Below are 20,047 nucleotides of genomic sequence, written 5' to 3'. Positions count from 1 at the left end.
TTACAGGCATCTCTAAAAAAAGCTTTCTATGTCACATAACAAAATGATATTACCAACCACAAATGGCACTTTCATTCTGATCCATCGTGTGTCTCCATTCTCTTTTGTTTTCCTTCTGTCACATTGCTATCTGTCTCTCCCTCCTTCCCCACAGAGAGAATCCTCCCTTCATAGCCAAGTGGGTAAAGGGACCTTTTCACAGTCGGAAGCGACCCGATAGAAGCGGAAGGAGATGGAAGGGCAGGATCCGGAAGGACCTGGACCTTCCAAGAGAGCAAGGAAAGGTCCCCTGCCCATCCAGGCTGGGAGTGGCATCAAATCCTGGGAGAGAGCTGTGCCAGAGATCCAGAATCAGGAGCCCCTGAACTCAGGAGTATATTGCCAACGCTTCCGGCAGTTCCGCTATTGGGAGGCTGATGGGCCCCGAGAGGTCTGCAGCCAGCTCCATTTACTTTGCAAACAATGGCTGAAGCCAGAGAAACACACCAAGAAGCAAATCCTGGACCTGGTGATCCTGGAGCAGTTTCTGACCATCCTGCCCCAGGAAATGCGGTGCTGGATAAGAGGATGCAGGCCGGAGACCAGTTCCCAAGCAGTGGCCCTGGCCGAAGGTTTCCTCCTGAGTCAGGCAGAGGAGAAGAGGCGGGCAGAACAGGTGAGGGCTTTTCTTCCCAGGTATCCCAATTCAAGCAACAATGTAAGACATTACCCTAAAGTTTCCCCGCCCGATATTTGTCCAAGTGTTAGTCATCCAAATGGAAGGTTTAGGTTTAACAACCTGATTCAGCAGTCACTTCTTCTAGGGAATTTCTTATCCATCCAGGTAATTCCACAGGGTCGGAAGAAAACCCTACCTGGTCTGCTGATAGAAAGGTGCCGAGTCTGGGAGTGGGGCAGGATCCATTCCTTGATGTCTTCCATTCCATCTCTTACCTGTCTCTCTCACTGCTGTTTCAGAGATGGGGTCCATCCGTGAAGATGGAAGCTAAGTTCTGTGAGACGGAAAGATCCCCTTCAGAGGAAGGGCAGTGGGCCCAATCCCAGGAGTGTGCCCAAGGTGCCCTCTCATGCGGTAAGGACTCACTGTGCCTGGATGGGATTGGGGCATCCAGTGAATTTGATGGATAGAGAGCTCTAGTCAGGAAAAAAAAGAGAAACGGTCCTTCACGCAACTTGTGGCACTCAGCGTTCACTAATTGTGATGCCAAGAAAACGGGATTAGACAAATTCATGGAGGCCTTTGGTCTGATCCAGCAGAGATGCTGCCACGTTTTTGATCTCCACCATTCACAGAACAGGTTTCAAGGATCAGAGAAGTCTGAAACGTGTCAGCAGCTTCTTGAGTACCCGGAGAGGCTCATTGGTTCCTTGTGCTTCTCTACCTCTTCTCCCATAACTTACTACAAAGTGTTACCAATTTTTTGAGTATAGATAGGGCAAGGTTTCACACCCTGGGAAAAGGGAGGCATGAAGCATGCTTCACACAAGAAAACAAAACAAGAAGTCAAGGCGAAAAACCTTTCTTCCACTTGTCTCTCCCTTGCAGTCAGCGAAGAGACAGTGTTGATCCGTCCTCTTTGTGGAAGTGTGGAGACAGCTGCTGCGCTTCCAGACTGGGTAGGCGAGATGACCGTGGGGGGGGGGCTAGGTCCCCCGTCCTTTTTCTGGGGTGGTTTTCTCCTGCAGTAGTTGTTAAGGGGCCCAGACAAGAGGCTCTGAACGCCACTCCTTTTATACAGGCCAAGCTCTCCATCCTGCACCCTCTCAGAATGCCCTCTTCCAGAGAGTTGCCTCTGCCTTGAATAATAGAATAGAATCATAGAATCACAGAGTTGGAAGGGACCACCAGGGTCATCAAGTCCAACCCCCTGCACAATGCAGGAAATTCACAACTACCTCCCCCCCTCCACACCCCTAGTGTCCAGAAAATAGCCAAGATGCCCTCCCTCATCATCCGCCCAAGGTCCCACAATCGGCATTGCTGACAGATGGCCATCCAACATCTTCTTAAAAACCTCCAGGGAGGGAGAGCTTACCACCTCCCGAGGAAGCCTGTTCCACTGAGGAACCGCTCTAACTGTTAGAAAATTCTTCCTAATGTCTAGATGGAAACTCTTTTGATTTAATTTCAACCCCTTGGTTCTGGTCCGACCTTCTTGGGCAACAGAAAACAACTCGGCACCATCCTCTATATGACAGCCCCTCAAATACTTGAACATGGTGATCATATCCCCTCTCATTCTTCTCCTCTTCAGGCTAAACATACCCAGCTCCTTCAACCTTTCCTCAGAGGACTTGGTCTCCAGACCCCTCACCATCCTCTGGACACGTCCCAGTTTGTCTACATCTTTCTTAAATTGTGGTGCCCAAAACTGAACACAGTACCCTAGTTGAGGTCTAACCAGAGCGGAGTAAAGCTATACCATCACTTCGCGTGATCTGGACACTATGCTTCTGTTGATGCAGCCCAAGACTGCATTTGCCTTTTTAGCTACCACATCACACTGCTGACTCATGTTCAGTGTTCGGTCTACCCCAAGATCCTTTTCACACACACTACTGCTCAGACAAGTCTCCCCCATCCTATAATTATGCATTTGATTTTTCCTATCTAAATGTAGAACTGTACATTTGTCTTTGTTGAAGTGCATTTTATTAGTTCTAGCCCACTTTTCCAGTCTGTCAAGATCATCCTGCCTCTTGGCTTCGTCTTCTACAGCAGTGCTCCCCAACCTTTTTATCGCCGCGGACCGGTAAATGTTTGATAATTTTTCCGTGGCCCGCTTGTTTTGATTTAATAATTTTAATTTAATTGTATTTAAACATGCCTTCAAAATAAAATACAGCTACACCAAAAAATGAATATAAAGTGATTTATTTTATTTAACTCACTAGAATGCCAAATCAATGAGAACCCTGAGCTTGTTTCTTTGCAACGAGACGGTTCCATCTGGGGGTAATAGGAGACAATGACACCCGAAGTGTGTTGCTTATGTCCAGTTTATTCCGTTGTTTTGTTTTGGTTGCTGTCACTGCAGAAAACCCCGCTTCACACAGATAGGTTGTCGGAAATGGCAATAGGGATTTAAGTGCTGTGGTGGCAATCTCAGGGTATTCCGCCATGACTTTAATCCAGAACACCGGCAGAGTTGTTGTCTCGAACGTAGTTTTAAGGCCACCGTCATTTGCAATCTCCAGCAGTTGTTCTTCTTCTTGCATAGACATGCTAGATTCGCCTGATTTGTTGGCAAATGGGTCGCGGATCCATTCCTTACCAGTTCGTGGGTCTTTTGTGGTTGGGAAGTAGCGCTCAAACTCTTTTAAAAGCAAAGACAGGTGATCGTGCACCAACTGGCAGAATGAATGTTCAAGCTCAGTCTCGCCTACAATCCCTGCTAATGTCTGAAACATGTCCAAAATGCCTCTGTTCATGTGCCGTCCCCACAACTCCAGTTTGGCTTTAAATGCGGCTACTTTGTCTGACAACTTGAAAACAGTTGTCATTTTCCCCTGAAGGCCCAGATTGAGTTCATTGAGCAGGCTGAATATGTCACACAGGTAAGCCAGTTTTGCGACCCATACCTTGTCACTGAAATGTGCTGCCAGCGGTGACTTCTTTTCTGAGAGAAATCTTTGCAATGGCTCTCGTAATTCAAATACTCTGGTTAGCGATTTTCCTCTGGATAACCATCTTATTTCTGTGTATAAGAGAAGGCATCTGTACTCTGCGTCCATCTCCTCACAAAGCTGCTCAAACAGGCGCGAGTTAAGTGCGTGTGCTTTGATGTGGTTAATAACTTTAACGACATCCATCAATACGCTGTTAAATTCCGGTGACATTTTTCGGCTTGCCAGCATTTTCCTGTGAATGAGACAATGCGTAGATTCACTCTCAGGTGCAACCTCCTTAATCCGAGCAGTTAAACCAGACAGTCGTCCGGTCATGGCAGCAGCTCCGTCTGTGCATATGCTGACACAAAAGGACCATTTCAGTTTTTCTGATATATAACCATCCAGTGACTTGAACAGTTCTGCTCCTGTGGTGTTGGTTGGCAAAGATAGTGCACATAACAAATCCTCATGCACATCCTCCTGATACAGATATCGCACATAAATAAGTAGTAGTGCCTTGTTGTCGATATCTGTAGATTCGTCAACCTGGAGTGCATACCACGGTGATGTATTAATCCTCTCCAGCAATTGTGCCTCAATGTCTTCGGCTATTTCCTCAATGCGCCTAGTCACAGTGCTAGCTGACAAAGGAACATGTGCTATCTTTTCCACAGCAGCCTCTCCTAGAAGTTCACGGCAAATGTCTTTAGTGGAGGGCAAGATCAATTCTTCACCAATAGTAAATGGCTTTTTAGCCTTAGCAATGCGGTTAGCCACCAAATATGATGCTCTCAGTGCATTCTCCTTTATTGATGTGGTGGCCCTCATAAATATCTTCTGTGCTTCGTGCTCCCGTTTTTTTCTTTCAAAATACTCCAGGGGCTTGTCTTTTATGCCAGGGTGCTTGGCGGTCAAGTGGCGAAGCAGTTTTGAAGGTTTCATTGCCTCATTAGAGAGCTTCTCGCCGCAAACTATGCAGAGCGGTTTTGGTGCGTGGGAATTACCTGTCCCGATAAATACATATTTCAAATAGGACTCATGGTATTGTCTGTTAAAAGTTGCATGTTTCTTTGATGTTGAAGGCTCTTCTTCTGTCTGTTCACTGGGTCTTTTTTTCTTCCCAAGGAAACTTTCTAACGATGTCTGTTTCATACTCATTTTTGCTAATTTGTGGGTTAAAGCAGACACAATAACACGTCAGTACACACGAGTACTGGTGAACAGATAGAAGGGCTAGAAGAGTGATACCTTCTCTTTCTCTTCACTCCACTGCTGCTTGCAACCGCTCAGCTCCAGATGTCACCTAAATCCGAATGTAAATCAAAAAACTATCAACGCAAAAATGTGATCAGTGTTTTAAATATATGACCAGTGTATCAAAATAACTGTGAAATATATATATATAAATCACAAAATATGACTGTGCCCCCTTTCAATACAGAGATGCCAGCGTTCCCCTTTCAATACAGAGATGCCAGCGTTCCCCTTTCAATACAGAGATGCCAGCGTTCCCCTTTCAATACAGAGATGCCAGCGTTCCCCTTTCAATACAGAGATGCCAGCGTTCCCCTTTCAATACAGAGATGCCAGCGTTCCCCTTTCAATACAGAGATGCCAGCGTTCCCCCCTTTCAATGCAGAGATGCCAGCGTTCCCCCTTTCAATACAGAGATGCCAGCATTTCCCCTTTCAATGCAGAGATCATCGCGCCCCTTTCAATGCAGAGATGCCCCAGCATTCCCCCTTTCAATACAGAGATCATCGCGCCATAGTGCTAAGTCTCCTCAATAGCAGAGAACCCCCCCCCCCGTGCACTTATTCCTGAACCCGCACAAACACATTCGACCCAGGAGTTGTTGACCTAAATAAGTGCAATAGGCCTGGGTGAATGAGAGGGCATTCTAATAAAACCACTGCTGCTCCTCTTTCCGTTTGATAGTGCTGAGTCCCCCCCCTCCGTGCACTTACCTCACGGCAGCTTCTCTTCAGTCCCCGCGTCTCCGACCTCGAGTCCTCAGTCCTCCCGTGGCGCCTCCTCCTCGGCCAATGGCGTGAGGTTTTCATTCGCTATTCATTCGCTATTGTCACACAATGGGCGGGCTTGGGAGGGCGCAATGCTCTGCGCCTCGGCCGCCCGCCACAGTGAAATGATTTGAAGTTCCTCGGGCGGCCCGGTGCCGATTGATCCACGGACCGGCACCGGTCCGCGGCCCGGGGTTTGGGGAACACTGTTCTACAGTATTTGCTACCCCTCCCAATTTAGTATCATCTGCAAGTTTAATAAGCATCCCCTCTATCCATCCAAATCATTTATAAAGATGTTGAACAACACAGGGCCCAGCACAGATCCCTGAGGAACTCCATTAGTCACTTCTCTCCAAGTGGATGAGGCACCATTAACTAACACTCTTTTGGTACGATCTGTCAACCAGTTGCAGATCCACCTTGCATGATCTCTGACGAAGGAATCTGGTTTTTCTTTCAGTCTCCAGTTACCTTTGAGGAGGTCACCGTGTATTTCAATGAGGCAGAGTGGGCCCTGCTGGATCCAAGCCAAAGAGCGCTCTACAAGGAAGTCATCCTGGAGAACCACGGGAGCGTGGCGTTTCTGGGTAAGATGTCAAAGGTGCAAATTGCTGCCATTAGGATTGTGCCATTGGGCTGATGTGTGAATCAAAATCTTAAACAGCAATACCTTGTTTTGAGGCCTGCTTTGTTACTTGATCCCTTTTGGGAGCCTCGAGGTAGTGGGGTGGCAGTGAAAGCAATATTCAGCATGGCCAGGTAGAGTGACCCGATTGTCCTGGCTGGCCCAGGGACAACAGAGGCCAGTGTTCTCTCAGAAGTTTCTCAGCCCCAACTACCTTTCCAGATGCCTGTTGTTTAGAGGGTAAAGGAATTGTATTTGTAAGCCTCTTTGAGACTCTTTAGGGTAGAGGAAAACAAGGCATAAAAGCCTTCTCTTCTTATTCTCTTCTATTTAATAATCAATAGCAGAAAAAATATATTGCTGCACAATAGGTCAAATATGAACAGTGGGGGGAACAATTCTTTGCCACTCTAAGGAGAAAAAGTACATAGGAGGAGGAGGAGGAGGAAAGGAATAGGCAGAATATAAAAACTGCTCTCCTGGGAGTTCTGGCTGGGAATAAGGTGTGACCAGCAGTTCAGTTGGGGGGGGGGAGAAGGTCTGATCAAAGAAATGCACGCTCATTAGTGGACAGTGCCTGATGGGTGGCTTGACTTCTTCAGTAGATGCTGATTGGATGTCTTTCTTTATTGCAGAAGCACATGTAGAAGAGACTGTTGGGGGATTCCAGGGGTTCTCTCTGGAAAAAACCAAGAATAACGATTCCAAAGGAAACTTGGCAGACAGAGGTGGACCCCAGAAGCAGGAGGGAAGCCACGCAGACAAGAATAGGGATAAGCCCATTCCATTCCAAGGAGGGGTTTTGCATGAAATCCCAGTCCAAGAAGAAAGGTCAACCAAAACAAGAAGGAACAAAGGCCTCCGTGCTAACCAGACATTCCGCTCCAGAGAAATCGACAATAAAAGTGAGGCCTTTGGAAAGACCTTCATTAAGAACATGAGTATTATTTCCAAGATACAAATTCCCTCAGGAGAGAAACCATATGATTGCGAGGAATGCGAAAAAACCTTCCATCGGAAATCAGCCCTTGCTTCCCATCAAAGAATGCACCCAGCTGAGAATCTGTAAATTGTTAGATTGCAAACCTAGCCTTTCTGATGCAGAAGGCTTTCATGTCCCTTTAAGATGATTTTCATGTACTCTTCAATGTACAGCAGGGAAAAGCCACTGAAATATTTTGTGTGTGGGTGATCTGACCTCTTTGCATGGGTGCTAACGGAATCTGTCTTTTCATTCCAGCAGGGAATGATCAGTGGAATGAATGTGATCGGGAACTGCATCAGCTATTGCCAGATAAAGTGAAGAAGGAATATTTGAAAGGAAAATCTGGGAGTCAAGGCAAACTAAAGAGGCAAAAAGAAAGTCACATGGTCGAGAAGAGAGATAAACCCATTCCTGGCCAAGAGCAGGATGTCCATAAACTAGTCCACATGGTGCAGGCGGCATGCCAGTGCTTAGAGTGTGGAATGAACTTCTCAGATCAAGCTCAATATGAGAGCCATTTGCAAATACACAGTGGAAAGAAGACCCATCAATGCATGGAATGTGGCAAGAGCTTCCTTCACAGAGCAGAGCTCCTTAGACATCAAATAACACATAAACCTTATAGCTGTTCAGACTGTGGCAAGACTTTCTCAGAGAAATCAGACCTTTTTCAACACCAAAGGATTCATTCAGGAGAAAAGCCATTTATCTGCATGGAGAATGGAAGGATGGTCTCTCGTGGAAGAAAGGGTAATGTACTTTTCCGAAAGCCTAGTGTAATGGGGGCACATAAATGCTTTCCTTGTGGAAATTACTTCAGATACAGATCACAGCTCCTTGTGCATCAAAGAATCCACACAGGGGAGAAACCTTTTGAATGCTCCAAGTGTGGAAAGAGATTTACTAGCAGTGGCAATCTTCAAAGTCATGTAAGAACCCACACAGGGGAGAAACCTTTTGAATGCTCTGAGTGTGGAAAGAGATTTACTAGCAGTAGCAATCTTCAAAATCATGTAAAAACCCACACAGGGAAGAAACATTTTGAATGTTCAGAGTGTGGAAAGAGATTTACTAGCAGTGGCAATCTTCAAAGTCATGGAAGAACCCACACAGGAGAGAAACCTTTTGAATGCTCAGAGTGTGGAAAGAGATTTACTAGCACTGGCACTCTTCAAAGTCATGGAAGAACCCACACAGGAGAGAAACCTTTTGAATGCTCAGAGTGTGGAAAGAGATTTACTAGCACTGGCACTCTTCAAAGTCATGGAAGAACCCACACAGGAGAGAAACCTTTTGAATGCTCAGAGTGTGGAAAGAGATTCAATTACAGTGGCAATCTTCAAAGGCATTTAAGAACCCACACAGGGGAGAAACCTTTTGAATGCTCTGAGTGCGGAAAGAGATTCAGTTGCAGTGGCAATCTTCAAAGTCATGGAAGAACCCACACAGGAGAGAAACCTTTTGAATGCTCCGAGTGTGGAAAGAGATTTACTAGTAGTGGCACTCTTCAAAGTCATGTAAGAACCCACACAAGAGAGAAACCTTTTGAATGCTCAGAGTGTGGAAAGAGATTTACTAGCAGTGGCAATCATCAAAGGCATTTAAGAACCCACACAGGAGAGAAACCTTTTGAATGCTCAGAGTGTGGAAAGAGATTTACTAGCAGTGACAATCTTCAAAGGCATTTAAGAACCCACACAGGGGAGAAACCTTTTGAATGCTCTGAGTGTGGAAAGAGATTCATTTGCAGTGGCACTCTTCAAAGTCATGTAAGAACCCACACAGGGGAGAAACCTTTTGAATGCTCCGAGTGTGGAAAGAGATTCAGTTGCAGTGGCAGTCTTCAAAGGCATTTAAGAACCCACACAGGGGAGAAACCTTTTGAATGCTCCGAGTGTGGAAAGAGATTCAGTTGCAGTGGCAGTCTTCAAAGTCATGTAAGAACCCACACAGGGGAGAAACCTTTTGAATGCTCAGAGTGTGGAAAGAGATTCAGTCAGTGTGGCAATCTTCAACAGCATCAAAAAATACACAACAGGGAAGAAACCTTTTGAATGCTCCGAGTGTGGAATGAGATTCAGTTGCAGTGGCAGTCTTCAACAGCATCAAAGAACCCACACAGGGGATAAACCTTTTCAATGCTCAGAGTGTGGAAAGAGATTCAGTCAGTGTGGCAATCCTCAACAGCATCAAAGAATACACACAGGGAAGAAACCTTTTGAATGCTCCGAGTGTGGAAAGAGATTCAGTTTCAGTGGCAGTCTTCAAAGTCATGTAAGAACCCACACAGGGGAGAAACCTTTTGAATGCTCCGAGTGTGGAAAGAGATTCAGTCAGTGTGGCAATCTTCAACAGCATCAAAGAATACACAACAGGGAAGAAACCTTTTGAATGCTCAAAGCGTGGAAAGAGATTCTGTAAGAGTGGCAGTCTTCAAAGGCATCTAAGAACCCACAAAAAGGAACAGCCTCTTTGAATGCTCAGTGTCAGGCCCCTGTCCCCTCCTCAGTTGAGACACTCCTATTTGATCCCCAATCTTTTCTTAGTTTTTTTGAAGGCCACCCCATTGAAAGTTTAATGTGCAATGGGCGGATCTTTGGGATAGGTTTGAGAGAGTGAGTCTCCCTGCCATGTCCAGAGCACATTTCCTTCACAGAGGCAGGATGCCACTCAGCCTTTTATATAATCCCCCTCCAGCTTCGAGGCCTGTTAACACCCATATCTCTACTTCAAGAGAATTTTAAAAAAGGTTTTATTGAAATATGCAAAATACTACAGGATATGCCAAAATATGCAAATAAAACCAGTACTGTCGAAGGCTTTCACGGTCAGAGTTCATTGGTTCTTGTAGGTTATCTGGGCTGTGTAACCGTGGTCTTGGAATTTTCTTTCCTGACGTTTCGCCAGCAACTGTGGCAGGCATCTTCAGAGTAGTAACACTGAAGGACAATGTCTCTCAGTGTCAAGGGTGTAGGAAGAGTAATATATAGTCAGAAAGGGGATGGGTTTGAGCTGAGTATTGTCCTGCAAAAGTAATGTGCTAATCATTGTCCTGTAAGTATCAAGATAATGTGCTAATGAGGGTATGGTATGTTAATATGGAACCATTGGATCCTGAAGTGATCTGTTAATGTGTGAAGTCCAAAGCTAATCTGCATGGCTATTGCTGACTGTAGTCTTTGTTAGTCTGGTGGTTTTTAGGACAGGAAGCCAAGCCTTATTCATTCTTAAACTCTCTTCTGTTAAAGTTGTGCTGATGTTTATGAATTTCAATGGCTTCTCTGTGCAATCTGACAAAATAGTTGGTAGAATTGTCCAGTCTTTCAGTGTCTTGGAATAAGACCCTCTGTCCTGTTTGTGTCAGTCCATGTTCAGCCACTGCTGATTTCTCAGGTTGGCCAAGTCTGCAGTATCTTTCATGTTCTTTTATCCTTGTTTGTATGCTGCGTTTTGTGGTCCCACAATCAGCTCAAACCCAACCTCTTTCTGACTATATCTTCCTACACACTTGACACTGAGAGACACTCCTTCAGTGTTACTACTCTGAAGATGCCTGTCACAGTTGCTGGCGAAACGTCAGGAAAGAAAATTCCAAGACCACGGTTACACAGCCCAGATAACTTACAAAACCAGTACTTTCATCTTAGAAAATATAAAAAAAAAGAAAGTGAAGAAAAGAAAGAAAAAGTGAAATATTAAACAATACAGAAACCGACTTCCAACTCGCCTCATACAGAACAGAATATTATATATATTGTTCCTTTTGTGAATAGCACTTTAATCTGTTTTAACTTTAGTTATTATTTAGCTATTTTCATCTTTTTTTTTGAAAATTTTATTGGTTTTTATAATATAAATTTTCCATGGTTATCAAACAACAATAAAAGTAATATAAAAAACTAAGTCATAAGTAATGTTGTTGTAGTTATTTAAGTGCTAAATAAAAATAAAAAATAAAGGAAAATTTACTAACTTCCCCATCACCTCCGTCCGCCTCTTAATAAAGTATTCTATCCCATCGTGATATGGTCTGATCTTAATTATTCTTATATCTCAATTAAGTTTCAATCACAATATGCTATTAATATAATTGATTACACTTCTTAATGTTAGCAATGTCATCTAGATCAGATTAAAAGGTACTCTTCCATTTTCCCCAGTCCTAATTCATATTCACAATATTTCATCCAAGCCTCCCATTCCCCCATAAATCGAACATTGTCTTTTTGATTTAGAGTAGCTGTAAGTTTTGCCATTTCCACCAGTTCAAACATTTTCGTAATCCAGTCTTTTTTCCCAGGAGTGTCTGCCCCTTTCCATTTTGCTGCATAAAGCAGTCTTGCAGCTGTTGTCGCATAAATCAAAAAAGTCCTTTGTATTAACAAGTCATCAGGTATCATACTTAATAGCATCATTTCTGGTGTTTTGGGTATATTTTTTTGTACTATTAGTCTTAATTCATTATAAATCATATCCCAAAAGTCCTTGGCTTTGTCACAAGTCCACCACATATGATAAAAAGAACCAACTTCTTTATTGCATTTCCAGCATTTGGGGGATGTCACTTTATAAATCCTTGCAATCTTCTTAGGTGTTAAACGCCATCTATACATCATTTTGTAAATATTTTCTCGAATTGACTGCGCATTTATTCCTTTCAGGTCTTTCACCCATAGTCTTTCCCATTTGTTAAGGGCAATATCATGTCCCACAGTTTGAGCCCAGTTAATCATTGTTGGTTTGATTATTTCCTGCTCACAATAAATTGTTAAAAGAAGATTATACATTTTAGAAATCAGTTGAGTGTTATTATCTAATAACCTGTGAAAAGGCGATTTTTCTTTGGAAAATCCATTCTTCATATCTTGTGTAAATACTGATTTAATTTGATGGTATTGAAGCCATTGTAAATCGTCTTTAAGTAACTGAAAGTCTTTTAGTGAGCTTTTTTTCCCTTCCCAGTTAATTAACTCTTGGTAGGTAATAAATTTGTCCAATCTAAGTGGGCGTAATGTCAACATTTCTTGGGGTGATATCCACATCAGTGTTACTGGTTCAAGAATATGTTTATATCTCATCCAAATGTGAAATAAGGAGGACCTGATTATATGGTTACGAAATGATGCTTGTATCTTAATTTTACCATACCACAAATAGCCATGCCATCCACTTATATTATTAAAACCTTCAAGATCTAACAAACGCGGATTAGATAAGTTCATCCAGTCCTTTAGCCATATTAAAGCGGCCGCTTCAGCATAGAGTTGAAAGTTGGGTAATGCTAAACCTCCTCTAACTTTAGAGTCCACCAAATGTTTATAAGCAATCCTCGGCTTTTTCCCTTGCCAGATGAAATTTAATACATCTTTCCTCCAAGTATCAAAGTATTTAACATGTGATATTATAGGCAAATTTTGGAATAAGAAAAGCATCCTTGGTAAAATATTCATTTGAACTGTTGATATACGTCCCAAAAGTGACAGTTTTTTATTTGACCAAATGATCATGTCAGTTTTTATTTTGTCCCATAATTTAAGATAGTTATTAGTTATCAATTCTTTATTCTTTGCAGAGATCCATATTCCCAAATATTTGACCTTATTAGCCTTCTCCCAACCTGTATATGATATAAATTCCTGTTGTTCTGTTTCTGATAAATTCTTAAATATTGTCTTTGTTTTTTCTTGGTTAACTTTAAATCCTGATACATTTCCAAAATCGTCCAAAGTTTCCAGCAATATCTTCATTGATTGTGTTGGGTTCTCCAAAATTAACAGAAGGTCATCCGCGAATGCTCTTAATTTATATTCATGTTTTTTTTATTTTTAATCCGCGAATGTCCTCCATACTCCTTAGTTTACAGCATAGTGATTCCAACACCAACAAAAATAGTAATGGAGACAGGGGACATCCTTGTCTAGTTCCTTTCTTAATTGAACAATTGTCAGACATCGATTCGTTCACCAAAATTTTTGCCTGTTGGGATGTATATATGGCCAATATACCCCTCAAAAAACGGTCTCCAAAATTTAATTTTTCCAATATCTTTTTCATAAAATCCCAGGAGACCATATCAAAAGCTTTCTCTGCATCCAAAAATACAAAGGCCGCCGTTTGTTGAATATTCTGGTCATAATATTCCAATGAGTATAATAAAACTCTTATATTATCTTTAATTTGCCTTCCAGGAACAAAACCTGCTTGGTCTCCATGTATAAGGTCCTTAATAAAATGTTTTATCCTATTCGATAAGACCGAAGCATAGATCTTGTAATCCACATTTAACAGCGAAATAGGTCTATAATTTGAAGTTTTTTCTGGATCTCTTCCTTCCTTAGGTATCAATGATATAAATGCATGTGACCAAGTCTCTGGGGATGCTCCCTTGTCCAAAATTGTATTACAAAGTAATACAAAAAAATTCACTAAATTGTCACTGAATGTTTTATAAAATAGCGCAGTAATTCCATCTGGTCCTGGTGTCTTATCCGTTTTTTGTTTCATTATTGCTTCTTGTATTTCCTCCTTTGTAATTGGAGCGTCTATCCATTCTTGTTGGGGCTTTGAGAGGATGTTCATCTGTATTGAGTTTAAGAACTTGTCCATTTTCTGTTTTGAAATATTTTCTTTCTGATATAGCTTAGTATAGAACGAAACAAATTCCTTTTGTATTTCCATAGTTGAATAAACTGGTCCTTTGACAGATTGAATTTTTGTTATAATCTTCTTTTGAAATGAATCTTTCAATTGTGTTGCTAAAAATTTTCCAGGTTTATTAGCATGTTCAAAGTATTTTTGTTTGGCAAATTTTAAGTTTTTATTCATTTCCTCCATCATTACCAAATTTAATTGGTGTTTAGATACAGAAATCTTCATTTGTATTTCATTTTTCTCTACTTCCTGTGATGCCATAACAAGTTTTTGTTCCAAATTTTGTAAGTCCCAAAGTATATTATTGGTAAATTGTAGTTGAGTTTTCTTCCAGGCCGTATGTTTCTGTATCATAAATCCTCTTAGAACAGCTTTAAATGCATCCCAAACTATGTTCAGCGAAGTTTCCCCATTAAGATTAATTTCAAAGAAATCTTTAATTAAGTCCTGTAGTTCTTTTTGAATCTTATTGTCCTTTAACAGTTTATCATTTAATCTCCATCTGAATGCTTGTTTATTGTTCCATTCAAATGTAACCGGGTTATGGTCAGAAAAAGTTCTTGGTACAATTTGGATTTTACGTAGTTGCGTAAAAATAGATTTACTAGCCCATATCATGTCTATTCTGGAGTATGAATCGTGTCTCGCTGAGTAAAAAGTATATTCTTTAGCCGTTGTATTCATTGTTCTCCAGATGTCTTGTATTTCCAATTCTGAAGCCATGGTGATGAAGGTTTTAGGTAAACATCCTTCATTTTCGTCTTTTGCTTTTGATTTTTTATCCAAGATTGGGGAGATAACACCATTAAAATCTCCCATCAAAAGAATCTGATCATTTGCATACTGAGAAATCAGTTCATGTAGTTGTCCATAGAATTTAGCTTTTCCTTCGTTAGGTGCATATATTCCTACTACGATCGTCTTTTGCCCCAATATTTTAGTCTTAATAATTACAATTCTCCCTTCATTGTCTTTGTACAGTAGTTCAGGACTAAGGCTAGAGTGAGCATATATCACTACTCCCTTTGTTTTTGTTTTCGCCGATGCAACAAATGCTTGCAACAAATGCTATCCAGGTATTTTTTGTGTTTTGTTGCTATATGAGTCTCTTGTAGACAAATTAGGGAGTATTTGTATTTCTGTAAATATTTGAAAATTCTAGCCCGTTTGGTTTTTTCATTCAAACCATTCACATTCCAAGAAATTACTTTTGCCATGATGTAGTAATTATTGAAGCAAAATATTCAGTCTATAACACAGTGCCTCCTTCTGCTCCCTGTGGTTCCTCTTCTTCTTCTTCTTCCTCTTCCTTTTGTTCCAAGGTTAGTCCTTTAAGTTCTGTCTTGTATTTCCTCAGAAATTTTCCCACATCTGATGGAGATAAGATTGTCATTTTCATTTCTTTGTAGGTGAAAGCCAAGCCTTGTGGCAGAATCCAACGATATTTGATACCATTAGCTTTCAGAACAGACACAAATTCTTTGTAATTATTCCTCTGTGAGAGTAAATGTCTTGGTATGTCCTTTAATAATATTAGAGGAATATCTCCTGCTGAAACCGGGTTGTCATAGTGAATCTTCATGATTCTGTCTTTAATCCTAGTATCATAAAAAACAATCATGAGATCTCTTGGTTTAGATCTTTTCATTCTGGCAGGTAATGGTATTCTGTAAACTCTATTAATGGCTTGGTTCAAGTCTTGTTCTTCTATTTGAAATAAGTAAGCCAGATTTGGGACTACAGTTTCTTTGTTATCTCCCATCATATCTGGAAAATTGCACAGACGAAGGTTGACTTCTCTAACTCTCATCTCCATCACTGCTATCTGATCTTTAACAGCTGTCTGATTAGTTTGTATTGTTTCAATCTGCTTTTCTTGGCTTGCTAATTTTTTCTTTGTATCCTTGTGTTCTTCCATTACTTTCTTAACTGATGAGTCCATTGCTTGCATGTCCATCTTCATAGTATTCATTTGGGTCTTTACATGTTTGAGGTCTTCTGTAACCACATCCAGTTTTTGATTAATAGCTTGAGATGCTTGGCCAAGATTAGTCATCATAGCAGTCATCTGTGTCATCTGTGTGGACATCTGTTCAAATTGTTTAGTTGTTGCCTCTGTTTGTTTGGCTAACATGTCTTGCAATTTCTTATCCATGGTTGAGGTTTGTGCCGCTTCTTTCAGTTTTGTATAGGCAGGGCTATGTAATGAGCCAGAACGGGGTCGGAGTCCAGACATTTACATTGAAGTAAGACTGGTAAAATACATGTCCTCAGGCAGGGCCCTCTGATTGGTAGTTGATAGAAAATGGTTCAATGATCAGCTTAATAATTTTTCCGCTTTGAAAAGGCCTCTATTTCACTTTAAAACAGCTTATTAAAGTTTTAAAATACCAGCGAGTTTTGCCGGCCACTCTAGGTCGGATCAACCAGGAAGTATTCCGGAAGTTAACTTCGCCGTGGACCTTCTACTGCCTCTTCTCGATGGTCGTTTCCTTCAGGAACTATTTCTATGTTACTCGAGTGCGACGTGTATCCGGTCCTACGACTTGCTTCCTGTTGTTGTAGGTCAGGTGATAGAGGGGCTGGTATAGAGGGTCTTCTGGTCTAAGAAATCCCTTACTGCAAACGTGGCAGGAGGACCCCTTTGCTTTTTCCCACCGGAAGAAAGAGATTCACCCTCCCCTTCCCTCAAGAATGCTTCTCATTGGTGAAGATTTTAGTCCATCTTATAAGCGTCCTTCTAGCTCTTTGTTTTGGTTTAAGCTGATCAACTTGATAAGGCTCCTGCCTCCAATCCTGATGGATTTTATAAGTCAAACTTATCCGATTCCATTAAGGGAGGAGCAAGGATACTGGGAATGTCTTCATCTACCCCCCGGTTATTCGGGAACGCCAGTAAGAAATGAAGGATTCTTGTGTACTCACTTGGGCATCTAGAGGTGAGGTTCTTATCTTAAAGTAGTCCTTATGTTGGTTATAAGGTGATGGAGGGTAGAGCCTTATGCCGAGGGTAGAGCCTTATGCCGAAGTTGCGTTCTGGCGATTTCTTGCCTTGGTGCCCTCGCAGGACCGGCGTCTAAAACTCTGGGGGACTTATGGAAGCTCCCTCGGAGTATTTAGGAGGTCAAACTGCGTTTGCGGGCTGCAGGGAGTTCCTGCTATCCGACCCACTTGCAAGGGTCGGGTTGGGGTGCATATAACACCCCAAGATTAACGCAGACTTGGATTTCCCCCAGGACAACCTGGGGAAACGTGGCACTCACCCCAGCGACACCACCGGTTCTAAAACCTAGGGGCATTTTTCTATCCCTAAAATACTGACTTATATTGACCATACCTTCCAGGATTGGCATTGGAGTAGTGCACAAACACCTAGCTTCTTTAAATGAAACGAAGTCCTCAGGGCCAGATGAATTGCATCCAAGGGTACTTAAAGAACTTGCAGATGTAATTTCTGAGCCTCTGTCCATTCTTTTTGAGAATTCTTGGAGAACAGGTGAGGTGCCAGAAGACTGGAGGCGAGCAAATGTCCCCATCTTCAAGAAGGGGAAAAAGGAGGATCCGTGTAACTACTGACCCGTCAGCTTGACTTCTATACTGGGAAAAGTTTTTGAACAAATCATCAGCCGGTCCTTGAGCATTTAGAAAGGTTGGATCTGATTATAGAGCCAGCACGGGTTTCTCAAGAACAAGTCATGTCAGATTAATCTTATCTCCTTTTTTGATAAAGTTGCTACCTTGCTGGATCAGGGAAATGCTGTAGACATAGTTCTAGATTTCAGTAAGGCTTTTGATAAGGTTCCACATAATATTCTTTTAGACATATTGGGAAAATGTAATTTAGATCCTTTTACTGTTAGGTGGATCTCTTTTATATATATATTATAACATATAACAAAATAAAGAAAAGAAAACATACAGAAGGGTACATACAAAATTATTAAAATACCTTATATAAACATTTACAATTATTCAAAGCACCCTTAAAACCCACCTTACAAGTGTCCCATCACCAAGACTTCCAGAGAAGTGTCATAACAGTTTAAAATTAAACATTTTAACAATATATTCAAATTTCTAAACTTTTATCTATAACTCATTAGGACATTATTTTGATACTTACGAGACAATGATTAGCACATTACCTTTAATACTTTGCAGGACAATAACTCAGCTCAAACCCAACCCCCTTCTGACTATGTATTACTCTTCCTACACACGTGACACTGAGAGACACTGTCCTTCAGTGTTACTCCTCTGAAGATGCCTGCCCCAGCTGCTGGCGAAACGTCAGGAAAGAAAATACCAAGACCATGGTCACACAGCCCAGATAACCTACAAGAAACAACGAAAAAAATCTCCCTTCTCGGGCTCCCCTTCTCCACTGCATAGTTTAAGTTCCCTTCTCTCTGCTTTCTGTGCTGGCAGAAAAAGCATCAGATGCCTTCTGAGAAATGAGAAAGGAAAGTTTATTGAGTCCATCACAGAAGGCCTGAGAGGGCAGCAACATCCACAGGCAGGAAACCATTCTCAAGCTCAAAGGGTCCCGATCCCCAGCTGTCTTCTTTAAGACTGGGAGTTGACATGGGGGAAGGGGCTCAGCTGAATCGGGGCCATGGCACTAAAGAATGAGGCAGAAGACTTGCGGTGCTCCTGGCAGCTGGTGCTAGATTTCCCCATGCCAGATTCATGGCCATTCAGGCACTGTCTCGGGGTGTGTGAACAAAATCCCTCTGAGCACATGCAGAGTGTCTTTGCCATACCATGAGTTCAGAATTTCCTGCATTGTGCAGGGGGTTGGACTAGATGACCCTGGTGGTCTCTTCCAACTCTATGATTCTATGAGATGAAACACCACAAGAGGGATGGCACTGAAGTGCTCACGATAAAGGTATTTTTACCTGTGGCTCACTGAATGGCCTGTGTACATGAGCAGGAGCAGAAATCCTCCTTTTAACCATGACATGCGTGTAGATAAACCCATGTCAAAATCAACCCCCCCTTCCCTCTTTCCTTCTTTGTTCTCTCTCTATTCAAACAGTTGCACAAAAGCACACAAACATTCTTAAGGTTGCAACATTGCTTTGCTAGTGCGTTATCTCTATTACAAAGTGCTTTGTGTCCCAGCAAAAGGCTGCTTTGCAGAAATGGCTGTTGATTCCAGTAGCTAAGAAATGACAGCTTATGGTGTGATTCTGAAAATGTAACTTTTCTTGCTAAAAATGTATAAAGCTTACTGCTTGTAGAACAGCAGGGTGATTAATTATGTGAGTCGGTCTGTAGTCTGACTTGTGTTTGCTGTTTGAAACTTAGTGCTATTAGATAGTGACCTGTTAAACTAACTTCTGATCTCCAGTGTTATCTTTTGATCAGACCTATCTTGGATAGCGTTTTCTAGGCGCAACAGCACTTCCAAAGCGGAGGCCCCAATTCCTGGGGGAAGGTCTCAAGACCTCAACCAGACCCAAAGGGTAGGAATAATTGGAGCAGCCACAAAATCCCCTCTTGTGCTCGTCTGTCCTCATAACTGCCTCTCTTCCTCCCCTCCTCAAATTGCAGCTCCCTTAACAGGATGATCCACACCGTCTCTGCTGAACCTCTTAGCAACTCCCACTCAGACCAAGCCAAAATCCCCACCCTCTTGGAGTTGCTGCAGGAAAAAGGCTTCTATGGTTCGACCCTGGCAATTTTTTTTGTAAAAAATAGCATTCATTTCTGAAAGGAGCTACACGCTGCGACGTCGCAGCAGCGCCCTCTGGTGTCCGAAGGGGACGGGGCCTTTTTTCACACTCTCCTGATTTCCCGGACAGGGCAGCGCCTGGCACTCGGCTCAAAGCACGCAACAGAGACACCAAAGCTCTACTAAACCGGAGCGTCTCCATGGAAGCACGCAGTCCAAAAAGCAAATCAGGCTGCCTCTCTCTGTGTCCCAGTAGAGCTGGGGGAGGAATTTCCTACTTCTGTAGCCATGCCCTTTTCACAGCGATGGGGTGGAGGGTGGCTTTTTTCTTCTTCCATGCTGGGCCCCTGGATGTCAGAAATACAAGCTTGTTATAGTATTGTGACAGCTGATCAGTAAAGCTGTCAAGGAACTGTCAGATCAGAAGGATCTGGTCTGATGTAAGAGGCTGAAAGGGCCTGGAAGCAGCA

The 20,047-nt window shown here is 42.3% G+C and overlaps 1 protein-coding gene across 1 annotated transcript; it reads left to right on the top strand.

Annotated features, from left to right (window-relative positions):
* Window positions 1–232: 232 nt before the first annotated feature.
* Window positions 233–19,833, top strand: LOC130493316 (zinc finger protein 791-like). The gene is made up of 7 exons (XM_056867030.1): window positions 233–655; window positions 958–1,072; window positions 1,547–1,617; window positions 6,097–6,223; window positions 7,502–9,263; window positions 9,517–9,610; window positions 19,708–19,833. Exons 1-7 carry the CDS (start codon window positions 233–235, stop codon window positions 19,831–19,833), a joined length of 2,718 nt encoding a protein of 905 aa, XP_056723008.1.
* Window positions 19,834–20,047: the final 214 nt, after the last annotated feature.

This window comes from Euleptes europaea, chromosome 1 (assembly GCF_029931775.1).
Source record: "Euleptes europaea isolate rEulEur1 chromosome 1, rEulEur1.hap1, whole genome shotgun sequence".
In the NCBI taxonomy this organism is placed as follows: Eukaryota; Metazoa; Chordata; class Lepidosauria; order Squamata; family Sphaerodactylidae; genus Euleptes; species Euleptes europaea.
The sequence above is the reverse complement of the archived record's forward strand: the minus strand, read 5'-3'. Positions and strand labels throughout refer to the sequence as shown.

What these genes read in the sequence shown, in the direction of transcription:
- LOC130493316 (XM_056867030.1), top strand. Translation starts at nt 233, where the DNA reads ATGGAAGGGCAGGATCCGGAAGGACCTGGACCTTCCAAGAGAGCAAGG. An exon ending in CGGGAGCGTGGCGTTTCTGG is followed by an intron (nt 6,224 to 7,501) that starts GTAAGATGTCAA and finishes TTTTCATTCCAG; the next exon opens with CAGGGAATGATCAGTGGAAT. An exon ending in ATCTTCAACAGCATCAAAGA is followed by an intron (nt 9,611 to 19,707) that starts ATACACAACAGG and finishes TTTCCCGGACAG; the next exon opens with GGCAGCGCCTGGCACTCGGC.